The 12847-nt window shown below is 36.9% G+C and overlaps 3 protein-coding genes across 4 annotated transcripts; 2 read left to right on the top strand and 1 right to left on the bottom strand.

Moving 5' to 3' along the window:
• The first annotated feature begins 1414 nt into the window (after window positions 1-1414).
• Window positions 1415-3225, top strand: LOC137740914 (uncharacterized). Its single transcript, XM_068480719.1, has 2 exons — window positions 1415-1952; window positions 2621-3225. The coding sequence occupies exons 1-2, from the start codon at window positions 1416-1418 to the stop codon at window positions 2945-2947; spliced, it is 864 nt and encodes a 287-aa protein (XP_068336820.1). The 5' UTR covers window position 1415; the 3' UTR covers window positions 2948-3225.
• An 853-nt stretch (window positions 3226-4078) lies between these two features.
• Window positions 4079-5965, top strand: LOC137739548 (28 kDa ribonucleoprotein, chloroplastic-like). The gene is made up of 4 exons (XM_068479156.1): window positions 4079-4637; window positions 4729-4830; window positions 5155-5436; window positions 5688-5965. The coding sequence occupies exons 1-4, from the start codon at window positions 4188-4190 to the stop codon at window positions 5751-5753; spliced, it is 900 nt and encodes a 299-aa protein (XP_068335257.1). The 5' UTR covers window positions 4079-4187; the 3' UTR covers window positions 5754-5965.
• A 110-nt stretch (window positions 5966-6075) lies between these two features.
• LOC137739547 (uncharacterized) lies at window positions 6076-9633 on the bottom strand. Of its 2 annotated transcripts, none has more exons than XM_068479155.1 (9): window positions 9485-9633; window positions 8716-8840; window positions 8205-8541; window positions 7583-7774; window positions 7361-7423; window positions 7129-7218; window positions 6935-6993; window positions 6648-6798; window positions 6076-6567 (listed from the first exon to the last, which is right to left on the bottom strand). In XM_068479155.1, exons 3-9 carry the CDS (start codon window positions 8523-8525, stop codon window positions 6463-6465), a joined length of 981 nt encoding a protein of 326 aa, XP_068335256.1. In that variant the 5' UTR covers window positions 8526-8541; window positions 8716-8840; window positions 9485-9633; the 3' UTR covers window positions 6076-6462. The 2 variants fall into 2 exon arrangements, with proteins under 2 accessions (XP_068335256.1, XP_068335254.1); XM_068479153.1 differs by having other exon boundaries at window positions 9489-9633.
• Window positions 9634-12847: the final 3214 nt, after the last annotated feature.

The following is a 12847-nucleotide window of genomic DNA, read 5'->3' as shown; positions in this document are numbered from 1 at the left end:
ATTTTTCGGCTTTAAGTGGGTTGGACAAGACAAAAGGTACGGACCCCTCGTAAGAAACAACACATGAGAACTAAGGGAGGCATAAAAGGATAACAATTTAGTTTGTCTGACCTTTACGTTGTGCATGGTGCACGTGCAATGGATTTGGGACCCTCGATCGATCGATTGGATGGTTTGCATCTAGAAACCCTAATTCATAGCTGGACATCAAATTACCTGGCAATCATGGTTAATTACTGTGTTTTAGTTATAGTGATCACAAGGTGGAGTAACACTTTTGTTTTCTCGAACTGAAGAAAAATTTAGACGTATCTATTTCACTCATCATGCAATTTTTTGCTATGAAATAAGAGATGAAGAGTAGAGTCTACATGTAAAGAATCTACGGATCCGACCCTTTTTGTTCATCCTGTTTTAAGCCAGTTTATAGATATAAACCTTGGAGCCTAAAGATTAATATACCATCAATATAGATTATCAGCTAGTTAATTTTATTCGTAGTAGCTAAAATTTAGCTCGATGCAATTAGAGGAAGTGAAGAATTAAGCAAGAATACAATTAAGAGTTGAAACTGTTTACTTTTGAGAGTCTCTGGAATCTTGTCTCTAATCTTTCCTTTCGGTAAGATTAAAACCTTGTTAATATAATTATGTGTTTAACCTCAATGCACGTTTGAGGGTTTGAGCAGACAACTCATGATTATTATGGTCTTTGTTTTGTGGGGGCCTGCAGCTAAATATGAAATATGGGTCAAAAGAAAACAAAGTAACCAAATATGTCTTACTTTTGTCGAAAAGAAAAGCAATTGCATAATATTAGGTGTAATTTCCCTTTTCGTTATTAATAAAATTCTTCTCATGCTGCCAAGGTTTAAAAAAAGTTTCCAAGAGAAGAAAAATGGAGATCAAAGTAGAAGAAAAAAAAAATTGTTTAAATTGCACCAATAGCCCTTCTAGTTTTCCCGAATTCTCGGATTTTCACTTTGGTTCATGTAGCTTCTTCTTTTTTTTACGTTGGTGTGCTCTCGGCTTTATTTTGCTAACATTATTACTCCAATCCATCAAATAAGGCAAAATTCCTTTCGACTGGCCATTTTTTAAAATGAGACGATGTGCACAAAATGGATGTAACGATCTACTTTGTTGACAGAGTAGACTAAAGTGAAAAAATAGAGAAACTGTTAGGACAAAATTAAAACAAGGAAATGAAAATCCAAGTAAGCCATATGAATTATTGGTGCAATTTGGCCAAAACAAAATATGAAAAAAAAAAAAAAAAAATCTTTGTTTTATACCTAATTGGGCTTGAGCCCATCAACTATTTGCTAGCCAGCCCAAATTTTGGTTTCCTTCCTATCAAAACCCAAATTGGTTGTTGGGAAAACTTGAGTCATTCAATCAACCATTGTCAAAGACATGGTCACAATTCATCCAAACCTCAAACCATGGCATCCATTTCTTACAAGCAACCATAAGACCAAACCTTTCCTACTTCCATCAACAATCTCCTGCACTTCTTCTAGTGAAAACAATGGAACCAGTAAACAATCTTCATCCTCAGCTGGCAAGATCAAACGTCTTGTTCTTCCCCAAGAGGGCAGAATAAAACTCAACAGTTATCCGGACAGAGACTTCTACGCTTATCCGCGATTCGTGACGCATGTCGATGACGGCTTCATTGCCACACTGACCAATCTCTACAGGCAGAGGCTGAGGCCTGGCTCAGAGATTCTTGATCTTATGAGTTCGTGGATCAGCCATTTGCCGAAAGAAGTTGAGTACAAGAAAGTTGTGGGACATGGGCTCAATGCACAGGAGCTTGCCAGGAACCCTAGGTTGGATTACTTTTTTGTCAAGGATCTGAACCAGGATCAGAAGCTTGAGTTGGAGAGCAGCAGTTTTGATGCAGTGTTGTGTACAGTCAGTGTGCAGTATCTTCAACAGCCTGAGAAGGTTAGTATGTGCTTCCTTTTGTTACATTAATAATTGAAAGCTTTGATTTCAGGATTACATTAGCGCGGCATAACTAATTCAAGTATTATAATATAAATAAACGACGGATTAATACTGTTATAGTATGAACAAATGACGGTTTTATGTTTTAGAGTATAGTAGTGATTCTAGTGATAGCATGTCCACATATTATGATATGACGATAGGGTTGGTTGTACCATGTGCCCAATAAAAATTGGGATAGTCAATTCATATGTTATAATATAGTGGACAATGAGTTTATTGTTTAGGGTATAGTAGTAATAAGCGGTCCACATTTTATAATAGGAATGAATTAGTTATACCATGAGTCAGTTAAATTTGTACAACTAATTTATGTGCTATGATGTGACTGAATGAGACGTTTATGTTTTAAGGTATGGTATGGTATGTAGTACTAATCAGCCACATATTATGACAATTATTGGCAAAAAATTGTTAACCAATTCATGCGTTATAATATTGATGGACTTTGAAAATATATATATATATATATGGACGGACAACAAATTTATGTTTTAAGGTGTAATAGTAATAACCAATCCACATAATATAACATGGGCAATGAGTGATATCACGTATTTGTTTTCAATATCTCACAATAATTTATCGACGTTATGATACTACAGGTGTTTGCAGAGGTTTTTAGGGTTCTGAGGCCAGGAGGGGTGTTTATTGTGAGCTTTAGCAATCGGTTGTTCTATGAGAAAGCCATTGGGGCATGGAGAGATGGGACTGCATACAGCAGGACGCAGTTGGTTGTGCAGTACTTCCAATCTGTGGAAGGTTTCACACAAGCTGAAGTGGTTAAGAAATTACCAGATGCTAATGGTGGTGGTGGTTCACAAAGCAAATCACCACTCGGTTGGTTCATGGGCTTCCTGGGGTTGCTGTCTGGTTCAGATCCATTTTATGCAGTGGTAGCTTACAAGAACTTCAAACCTGTATATGAATGATGATAAATGTTAAGGAGGCTCCCTTAAAAGTGTACGCATCACGGTTTTAGCACAATACTTTATAATGCTAGAACGCAAATTAACATTAAATTGTGACTTAGTAGAGAGTTTACAAAGAGTCTTACTTTAAGAGAGTTTCTTTAGCATTTCTCTATGAATGATTAACTACAACATTGAACCCTTCGTTATGAAATTAAGCATAAGTACACAGATGTTGACTTTATTGTCGAACCTAATAGTGTAAGTTTGTAATCAATCACGATATTAATATAATGAAATCAATGCAAGACGTTGTCGTAATTTTCTACATGTAGTTGTGATGGTTTTTCTTCCAATGAATGAGTCACTAACAAAGTGCTCAAAATCCTTCTGTTCTAGAAAGTTTGGAAAAGAAAAACTTGAATAAGATGATTTGGCAAGAAAATTCGAACTGGAATGCAGAGAGAGGATCACACTCTTCAGCCAATTTAACTATCTTTTGTGTTTATTTCATATAAACGATGATGCAATATTTTATGTTCAACTCGGATGAGATCTATTCCGGATCTCGTGACCGGAGTCCTAAGACCGAGAGATTTGAATTACTCAATGTCAATCCTATAGCCCCCATTAGCTCATCTCACTTGCCAACCTCACAAAAAATTAGAAATTTAAACGACCCAAATCTCTTTCCTCCTCTCTTAAACGACCAAGATCTCTTGGCTCGCAGACTCTGAACACAAAGATCCGAAAGGGATCTCATTCCCATAGAAGGAAGCTAACTACTCTAGTCCACTCGACTAAGCAAATTTGTACAGTTGAAAGTATAATACTAAATGAGTAATGCTGGGAAGACTTAATTTGGAAACTAAAATTGCAAATTAAATGATGTGTCATCAATAAAAATAAGCACGTCTATCAACGCTTAAGTAATAAATCAATCATCAACTTCCATGTCCTTTAATTTTCAAAATTTAATCTTCAAATTGAGTCTCACTAGTATTACTTATTACTGTGAACGGTTGAAATTTAACTAAAACGGTTGAGATTTAACTAAATTCGTTTGCTCGTGAAAATAATAGTAAATCCGTACAGAAACGTTTCTTTAACAGCTTTGCTTTCGTCGCAAATAAAGAAAATATCTTGACCTGCAAATCTTTGGACCATCCTGGTCTCTAATGTAACCCAAGCAAACCCTTCTCTCATTCCTTATCCCCTCCTCCACCTCTCTCTTCCCCTCTCTCTCTATCTCCTTCCAGCCATGGCTTCTGCAACGGCCGCTCTTCTGAAGCCACTATCAAGCTCCGAAACCTGCCTCGCCGCGGTGCCACCCGCCCTATTCTCCCTCCAACACCAATACCCAATTCTCTCACTCCCCTCAAAACCCACCAACCTCTCACAAATCTCCTGCTCCTTCACTCCCTCACTCTCCTCGTTTCTCTCTCTAAAGCACAAGTCTTTGCCGTTCCTCCGCGTGGCTCAGACCTCCGACTGGGCTCAGGAGGAAGAATTGAAAGAAGAGGCCGAAAGCGCAGAGGAGGAGGGAGCAGAGGAGAGCTCCGGCGACGGAGTTTTGGCGGTCGGCGAAGAGGAATACTATCCCGAGCCGCCGGAGGAGGCCAAGCTCTTTGTGGGTAATTTGCCTTATGACGTTGACAGTGAAAAACTTGCTAATCTTTTCAATGATGCCGGAGTTGTTGAGATTGCTGAGGTAAATTTCGTCTCTTTTTTCGCACTCTGTGTTCGATTTCGCGGTTAAAATTGCAGCATTGGAGTTACTGTTTTCTGTTTGCAATGACCAGGTGATTTACAACAGGGAAACTGATCAGAGCAGAGGATTTGGGTTTGTGACCATGAGCACTGTTGAAGAAGCTGAGAAGGCTGTGGAGATGTTCCACCGCTACGTAAGTTGCGAATCTTTGTTTCGGTTTTGTGTATCGAAAATGGAACTATATCATGTTCAAATTGCTCAACTTTAGGGAGTATAAATGTAGCAAAAGCATGCGTGTCGATACATTTGGTTCCAATTACAAAGTGGTTTAACATTGATTCAATTCCAGCAATCATTTAGTCGCATGTTTAACTTCGCCAAATCGAGCAGAGGAATGAGTTTTGAAATAATTCCCGATGGACTTGTTTTCGTGCAAATTTGCTTAGGATAAAGGCTTGTTAAGTTTCCGACTCTTGCTTAAACCGAGTGTGTTAATGTTCCATTTGTTCCTACACAGGATATAGGTGGGAGGGCTTTGACTGTAAACAAGGCTGCTCCTAGAGGGTCACGCCCTGAAAGACCCATTCGAACGAATGAACCTTCATTCAGAATCTATGTTGGTAATCTGCCGTGGCAAGTGGATGATTCTCGTTTGGAGCAGGTTTTCAGTGAACATGGAAACGTGGTCAGTGCCAGGGTAGTTTATGACCGGGAATCAGGGCGTTCACGCGGGTTTGGGTTTGTTACATTCTCTAGCGAGACAGAAGTGGACAATGCGATTGCTGCCCTTGATGGACAGGTAATAGATTTGCCTTGTTTAGTTGAGTATTGAAACTGAAAACGAAAACGAAAACGACATAGATTTTAGTATATTACTCAATTCATAAGGGTTTAGGGTTTAGGTTTTTAGATGTTGCTTAGACCATTAGGGATTCATAGTGCTGCAATAGATGTAAATGAAGTCACCTTGCAACTAATTGAGTATTGTTATCTTGATGCCTCTCGATTAGCTCACAGAGTCTCTGATCTCGTTCTCTATTTGCCGTGCAGAGTTTGGATGGCAGATCAATCCGAGTAAACGTTGCTGAACAGCGACCAAGGCGTGGTTCATTTTGAATTTAACAAGATAATTGCATGAGCTCTTCAAGATTTGTGCTTAGTTTCGGGAGGGGATCCTGGCAGCGCATGTTTCTTCTTTGACGAGAAATTTTCTTTTAGGGAGCCAAGGTTTATGTAGATAGGTTATTATTTTGTATCTCTAGCACGTCGACAACAGTATGGCCTGTATTGTTCTAACGTTTGTCAATCCAATGCAATTCTCGCTCTCATCTGATTACACTTACGGTGATATCGTTGTTTGGTACATTTCTATAAATAAGTTGATGAAATGAGCTTTCTCAGAGCTGTCCCGAAACTTTGATTTCATAACTTTCTCTGGTAAGTATACAGTAAGGGATGCACAAAATATGAGTCCTACCCAAGCTGTTCTGAAAATGAAGCCAATTACAGTTGTAAAAACCAAAAAATCGTCATCGAAACTCCATCTCGCATTTGTCTCGAGTCTTGAGGTGCTCCAACAAGAGTGCTTCTGCGCTATAACGGTCCAAATCATCAAATTCACAGGTCAGATAATACGCGCAAATGTTGCGTAATTTTACCAAAATTTTGTAGGTTAAGTGTAGGCTTCTTCTTTATCCTTTCTGGTCTCAAAAAGTAGACTTATCTGGAACACTCAAAAGTGTGCAGACGGGGCAGAATGATCGTCTAAACCATACAGCGTTTGGTACAACTGATGACTGCTATCTTCATTTAGCGAACGAAAAGTTCAGCCCTGATTCAGTGAACTTTCACTGGATTCGTACTTGGCGAGCTTTCTAGCTTTCTCGACTGCTTCAACATAATAATACAGTCTCCAAAGTGTTATATTACTCTGCGGGTAAAAATACAACTTTAGAAAGGTGTGGGAATTTTAATTAATGTCGTAAACCAGATAACTGTGCATCGCATTACCTGTCTTTCAAGATCCAAACGAATTTCATCAGGTGAATTTGTATAAGCTGCATTCCTATGCTGGATCATTTCCGCAACATGGTCAAGATTTTTCGGTGGTAATTTCTGAATCAGTTTTCCAAGCTTGTGTTTCTCACCAAGGGTCATAGGCCTGGAAAACAAGTTAACAGTTGCAGTAAATTCAATGGAATTTGGAATTACGTTTAAACATACAACTGCACCAACCATTCTCTTGTTCACAATTTCACGGAACAAAAATCTAAATTTGGGTTATGTTGTAAAAGTACCTGCACGAGGACATCACAGTATCAAGAAGTTTTTCAAGCTGCTGCTCCATGTGCCCTAGCTGAAAAACCAACATCACATCAGAAATATAAATTTCATATTCCCGATATGAATTGTGATATAACCAATATGAATGAAAAGACGGTGTTTGATTGGGCTTTCCAGTATTGGGAAAGAAAGAATTTCAGAAAATTACTGTTGTAGAAAATTCATCAGAATATTTCTTCACTGTCTCCTCAACCTGCCCGCTATCGGTTTCTATAAGGGACTGCAGATCATCATCAGCCTGGAGAGTAAAATTATGATGCAATATAAAGCCACCCATCAGTAAGTTGCCAAGAGCATGCATATATTGCTAAACGACACACACACTTGTGAACGTGACACAATCGAATGAATAGAAAGGCAATAGGGAGAATGTTAGTCACCTTTGGCTCCTCTGCACCAACTACAAACCCAGCTGTTTCTGTTGTGTGGCCATCAACACCGTTCTGAACAACATTAGAAAAATGCAACTGTCAATTTCTACATAACATGGATTACTACAAAACCCAGTGACTGCAAAGCCTGAGTTTTGCAACACAAAAGAACACCAATACGGAAAATCTGACATTTGATAACAGTGACAAGGCAACGAAAAGAATTATAACCTCTCTGCTAGACTCAGGATTGGTAGGAGTAGAAAGCGCAGGAAGGCTGGTTGAAGAGAACGAGGAAGATTTCTTTAATCTCTTAGAGGGAGTATTCCTTGCATCAACATCGGGTAATGCACCTCTAGTAAGACACTGTTTTCTCTTCAGCTGTGATTTTAACCGGCTAATACCTATAACAGGTCCTAGCATCTGCATTTACACATACTGTTACAACAAAGTACAGTTTCTATCTCACAGGATTGGACTAGCATATGCATCAAACCGCAAACCATATGGAATCAAACCAATAACAGTTGAATATAGCAAATATATACATATATACATACATGCACACATGCATACATAGATACATACGAAATGTGAACATGCAATAAGTAGTTTGATCCTAAATGAAATGTGAGCACACTTAATACCCCTTATGTAAAAGCAGCATTTTCAATTACATCACAGTAAAGTAGAATCGACTCAATTTCATGACATATTTATTGAATGTATAAAAAGTATTAAAGTACAACCAGATTCATTTCATATAATTCAAAATCATGAACGCAGAGACATAGTTCACTTGTTTGAAGCGCCCATTTAAGAAAAAAAATGAAGAGTAGGCGTCCCAACATACCTCATCAACTTCTGGTGAAAGAACCTTCACACCCTGCCTGAGTAATGACTTCAATCTTTCCTTTCTGAAATCTGAAAGCCCAGTTCCTATGCTGTTACCAAATAAAGAACCAGGAATACCATTACTATGCTCAATCGTATCTTTTCCTCTAACCTCCACACCTCTGCTTTGAGATAGGCCAGAGGATTGAGAAGCAAAGGGCGGAAAATCTTCTTCCTTTGATAACAGGTCTGTCACTAACCGTGTATAGCAACCAAAGTAGTCTGGTCCTAATTTATCATTTGCACTTGAATCGACCAAATCCTTTTTATCTTTTGACATAACAACAAAAATGCAGCTGCACAACACAAAACTACGTTTATACAACACATGATATCAACTTTCTAGAGGGATAATATCATGACATTGGTCAGTGAAAGAGCTAATGAAAAAGTTCCCCTATTGTTAGTCAAATGAGGATATCATCTGAAACAACACACATAAATTTTAAAAGACAAACATAGTTCCTTACCGGCTATGCCAAAACAACACTTCTACGCAAGCAAATCTATTTCCCCAACAAGTAACCAAAATGTGTGCACCATGTACTCCATTTCTGACATTGATTTTCAGATGCAAGGATTCTGGGTCTCATATCTGCGTGGGAAATTAAACTGATCAGGATATCTTAAAACAACTCCACTAACTATTCCAAGCTTCCCAACTTTACTAGGGTACTGTTTGGGACTGCTTTTGGAGGAGCTCAAAGTGTTTTCTAAAAACCAAAAGCACTTTTAACTACTTTTGTGGAAAAAATTTGAAACCATTATGTGTGATTTCTGGAGAAGCACTTCCAACTGGTTTCAAGAAGCACTTTTAAATAATTTTTTACTGGTTCATAATAAATCACCTCTGGCAGAAGCACTTATGAGCAAAAGTGCTTCCTGCAGAAATGCTTTCGGAAATTTCTTTTGTTTTCGTTTTTGGTAGAATTCTCTCCAACACAGTAGCAGCAGGCACCGCAAGAAGTAAGGCCATTAACATGCAACCATTTACAAAATGCGAACACATAAACCCTAAACCCAAATCTGTAAGAAGAAACTCGATTTAAAATGAAATCAATTTTACAGCATAAACGCATGAAACAAAAACACAATCCCTGAGAATTAATGGATTATCACACAATTCCGAGAACGCGAGAGAGATTGCAATAAACCCTAATGATCCGTTAGGGTTCTCGGAAAATTTAGGAAATTGAAACTAGGATTTTGGAGGGGGGAGAGAGAGAGAGAGAGGCTTACGTACGTGATTGGCGAGTGGCGGGGCCGCCGGAGAGAATTCGGAAGTGAATTTCAAAAGCCAACGACCTCGTTAAGGTAAAGCTGAGGAGGTGAACCGCCGCGCGCAGTTTTGTTTTTTTCCTTTCTGGGCAACGCCTTAAAGATTTGCGGTTTCGTTTCTGTTGAAAGCCGTTTCTCTCTTATTTTTTAATATTAATTATGAGAATTGTTACCGGCACTGCAAAATTTTTCTACACTTCAAACTTTCTATAATTACAAAGAAAATACAGTTGGAGTGCCAATGACATTTACCTTAATTATTTGATAATTAAATCATACATATCGCCATATTGGAGAATTTCGCTAGGTTACGTCCAACTAGACTCTTAAAGTGTACAATATATTCATTTAGAGCATTTCCAGCGAGGGGCTCTATATAGAGCAGAAAAAGTGGTGGATATAGCCCATTTTAGAGCTTCGAGGAATCTTTGTAGCTTTATAAAAGAATCTCTCCCAATAAGGGGCTATTTCTTTTAGGCTCTATATGAGGCTATATATATATATATATATATGTATTTATTTGATTATACGATATATTTTTTTGTGTTAAATTTTTTTAAGTTAATTTTGGACATGTTATCTTAAATTTTTTTATTGAACCTTTCAACCTAAAAAAGTTCAAATTGTGTAAAATTTAGATTTCATCACTTATGAATCGTTCGTTGGATTAAATTCTCTTATTTCAATCTCATATTTTGAAAGATACAAACCCCCACTTCGCTGTCTGAAATAATTTGATTTACAAGTATAACACAACAGTTTACCTAGCACCAACTAGTAAATTAGTATCACACAATTTTGAAAAAAAAAATTGAAAATTTCACCCACAAATGCTCATGAACATTAAATCACTTTGAAATTTTAATTCTTATGGAATTTAAAACAATCATTAATTAGCTAAATTGCAAGTAAAATATGTAGGAAAAATAATTTAAAATATAAATAAAAGGAAAATATAAGTGTATTCGCAAGTGGAGAGAAAATGATAGAATTTTGCTCACATCGATTCCTGCTTTTTTTGTGGGACCCACTGTTTTTGGTGGCTAGACATAGCCCATTTTATGCTACCTAAGAAAGGAAGTTCATAGCCCTAGTGGTGACTAGACCCTCAAAGTGTACGATATATTCAGTTAGAGCATTTCCAGCGAGGGACTCTATATAGGGCTGAAAAAGTGGTGGATATAGCCCATTTTAGAGCTTCGAGGAATCTTTGGAGCTTTATAAAAGAATCTCTCCCAATAAGGGGCTATTGCTTTTAGGCTCTATATGGGGCTATATATTTTTATATATGTATTTATTTGATTATACAATAATTTTTTTTTTGTGTTAAATTTTTTTAAGTTAATTTTGGACATGTTATCTTAATTTTTTTTAATGAACCTTTCAACCTAAAAAAGTTCAAAATGTGAAAAATTTAGATTTCATCACTTATGAATCGTTCGTTGGATTAAATTCTCTTATTTCAATCTCATATGTTGAAAGATACAAACCCCCACTTCGCCGTTTGAAATAATTTGATTTACAAGTATAACACAACAGTTTACCTAGCACCAACTAGTAAATTAGTATCACACAATTTTGAAAAAAAAAATTGAAAATTTCACCCACAAATGCTCATGAACATTAAATCACTTTGAAATTTTAATTCTTATGGAATTTAAAACAATCATTAATTAGCTAAATTGCTAGTAAAATATGTAGGAAAAATAATTTAAAATATAAATAAAAGGAAAGTATAAGCGTATTCGTAAGTGGAGAGAAAATGATAGAATTTTGCTCACATCGGTTCCTACTTTTTTTGTGGGACCCACTATTTTTTGTGGCTAGACATAGCCCATTTTATGCTACCTAAGAAAGGAAGTTCATAGCCCTAGTGGTGGATCTAGCCCCATTTTCCGACTCATTAGGGATGAAATTTCTCACTTAGGCTTGAAATGTAGTAGCCTCATGGAGGATAAAGCCCCCATTGGGGATGTTTCGTTTTATTATTATTATTATTATTATTATTATTTGGATCGTTCGGCAACCTAGTAGAAGGATATGAATACCAGATAGTCACCACTCTACTCTATCACTGCACATTAAGAAGAAACACTTCAATGGCGTCAAAGATCCAAAGAATCCTTAGAAAATCACAACCCACAAAACTAACCAATGTTTCACGCAACCTCATGCTTTGTATCGCTATCAACGGTTTTTGAGTTCTTGGGTTTCTTCCTGTCACGCTACTCTTCTCTATTGCAACCGTAGATATGGAGAAACTTTTTACCGTGACGGTCACACTATCATCAAGTTACTAGTTCACACATTATAGCATTATAACATAGGTAGATGATACGGCTGATGTGTTTTAGGGGTGTGACAGTTCTCGTAAATAGAGGGCTTTTTTCAACAGTTCTCTCAAAATTCCGAACCAAAAGCTGAGTAGAAGAAGAAACCACACCAAAAGAAATAAAAAAGGCTCAACCCAAATTCAAACCAATTGTTTGTGTTTCATTCGGCTCAGATTTTTACCCAATTGAGCCCCCGAAACAAAATTAGGTCAGTTGGGTTTGTCACATGGCCCAATATCTTGGGATCCAAACCAGTGCGAAAAGTTTCCTTAATTCCCAATTTGCACGTCTAATTAGGTTTATTGAATATTTTATTCACGTGGAATAATAAAATATAAATCACTACGGGATGATCCAGTAGTTGGGAATAGTTTCTCCAAGTTCGTTTTTCACACCCCACATCTTAGGTTCGATTTTGGCACATGTGAATCACACGATGATGGTCAAAGGAGGTTTGAAAAGCTTTTGTGAATTTGATGGTCGTTAAGGGAGGTTAAAATATATCTGTGAGTCTTCTCGATCCCAAAAAAAATAAATTGTTGTGATAAAACTACCAACTGGTCCCTTTCATAAATCTAATAAAAAAAAAACCAAGAGAATATATGTTTTATCGTGTTTGGTCTTCATCTGGAATGTATGTTTTCCATGAAACAATGATATATCATATATTTGACCATAAAAAATTGATATATCTATCATATAATATGTAATGTAGTTGAAAACGATTATACTATGTTATATATTGGAAAATGAATTATCTCCAGATCTTTTTTTCTTAATTCATCAAATCAAGGGATTCATGTCAATTAAAATTTGATCAAACGGTTAAAGTTATTATAACTTTTAAAGTGGGCCTTATTTGTAACTATTTTATCAAATTTCAATATCACAAATTCCCTAATTTGATGGATTGAGAGGAAAAGATCTGGAAAAGAGCCCTTTCCTTATTATTGTTGTCCAATGGCAGAATGTCTTCAACTGTTGAGGTCCC

Source organism: Pyrus communis, chromosome 7 (assembly GCF_963583255.1).
Source record: "Pyrus communis chromosome 7, drPyrComm1.1, whole genome shotgun sequence".
Classification (NCBI taxonomy): domain Eukaryota; kingdom Viridiplantae; phylum Streptophyta; class Magnoliopsida; order Rosales; family Rosaceae; genus Pyrus; species Pyrus communis.
This window is presented reverse-complemented; position numbering and strand designations above follow the sequence as displayed.

What these genes read in the sequence shown, in the direction of transcription:
- LOC137739547 (XM_068479155.1), bottom strand. Translation starts at nt 8,525, where the DNA reads ATGTCAAAAGATAAAAAGGATTTGGTCGATTCAAGTGCAAATGATAAA. An exon ending in ATCCTGAGTCTAGCAGAGAG is followed by an intron (nt 7,424 to 7,582) that starts GTTATAATTCTT and finishes AATGTTGTTCAG; the next exon opens with AACGGTGTTGATGGCCACAC. An exon ending in GTTTGGATCTTGAAAGACAG is followed by an intron (nt 6,568 to 6,647) that starts GTAATGCGATGC and finishes TTTTACCCGCAG; the next exon opens with AGTAATATAACACTTTGGAG.
- LOC137739548 (XM_068479156.1), top strand. Translation starts at nt 4,188, where the DNA reads ATGGCTTCTGCAACGGCCGCTCTTCTGAAGCCACTATCAAGCTCCGAA. An exon ending in TGGAGATGTTCCACCGCTAC is followed by an intron (nt 4,831 to 5,154) that starts GTAAGTTGCGAA and finishes GTTCCTACACAG; the next exon opens with GATATAGGTGGGAGGGCTTT. An exon ending in TTGCTGCCCTTGATGGACAG is followed by an intron (nt 5,437 to 5,687) that starts GTAATAGATTTG and finishes TTTGCCGTGCAG; the next exon opens with AGTTTGGATGGCAGATCAAT.
- LOC137740914 (XM_068480719.1), top strand. Translation starts at nt 1,416, where the DNA reads ATGGTCACAATTCATCCAAACCTCAAACCATGGCATCCATTTCTTACA. An exon ending in ATCTTCAACAGCCTGAGAAG is followed by an intron (nt 1,953 to 2,620) that starts GTTAGTATGTGC and finishes ATGATACTACAG; the next exon opens with GTGTTTGCAGAGGTTTTTAG.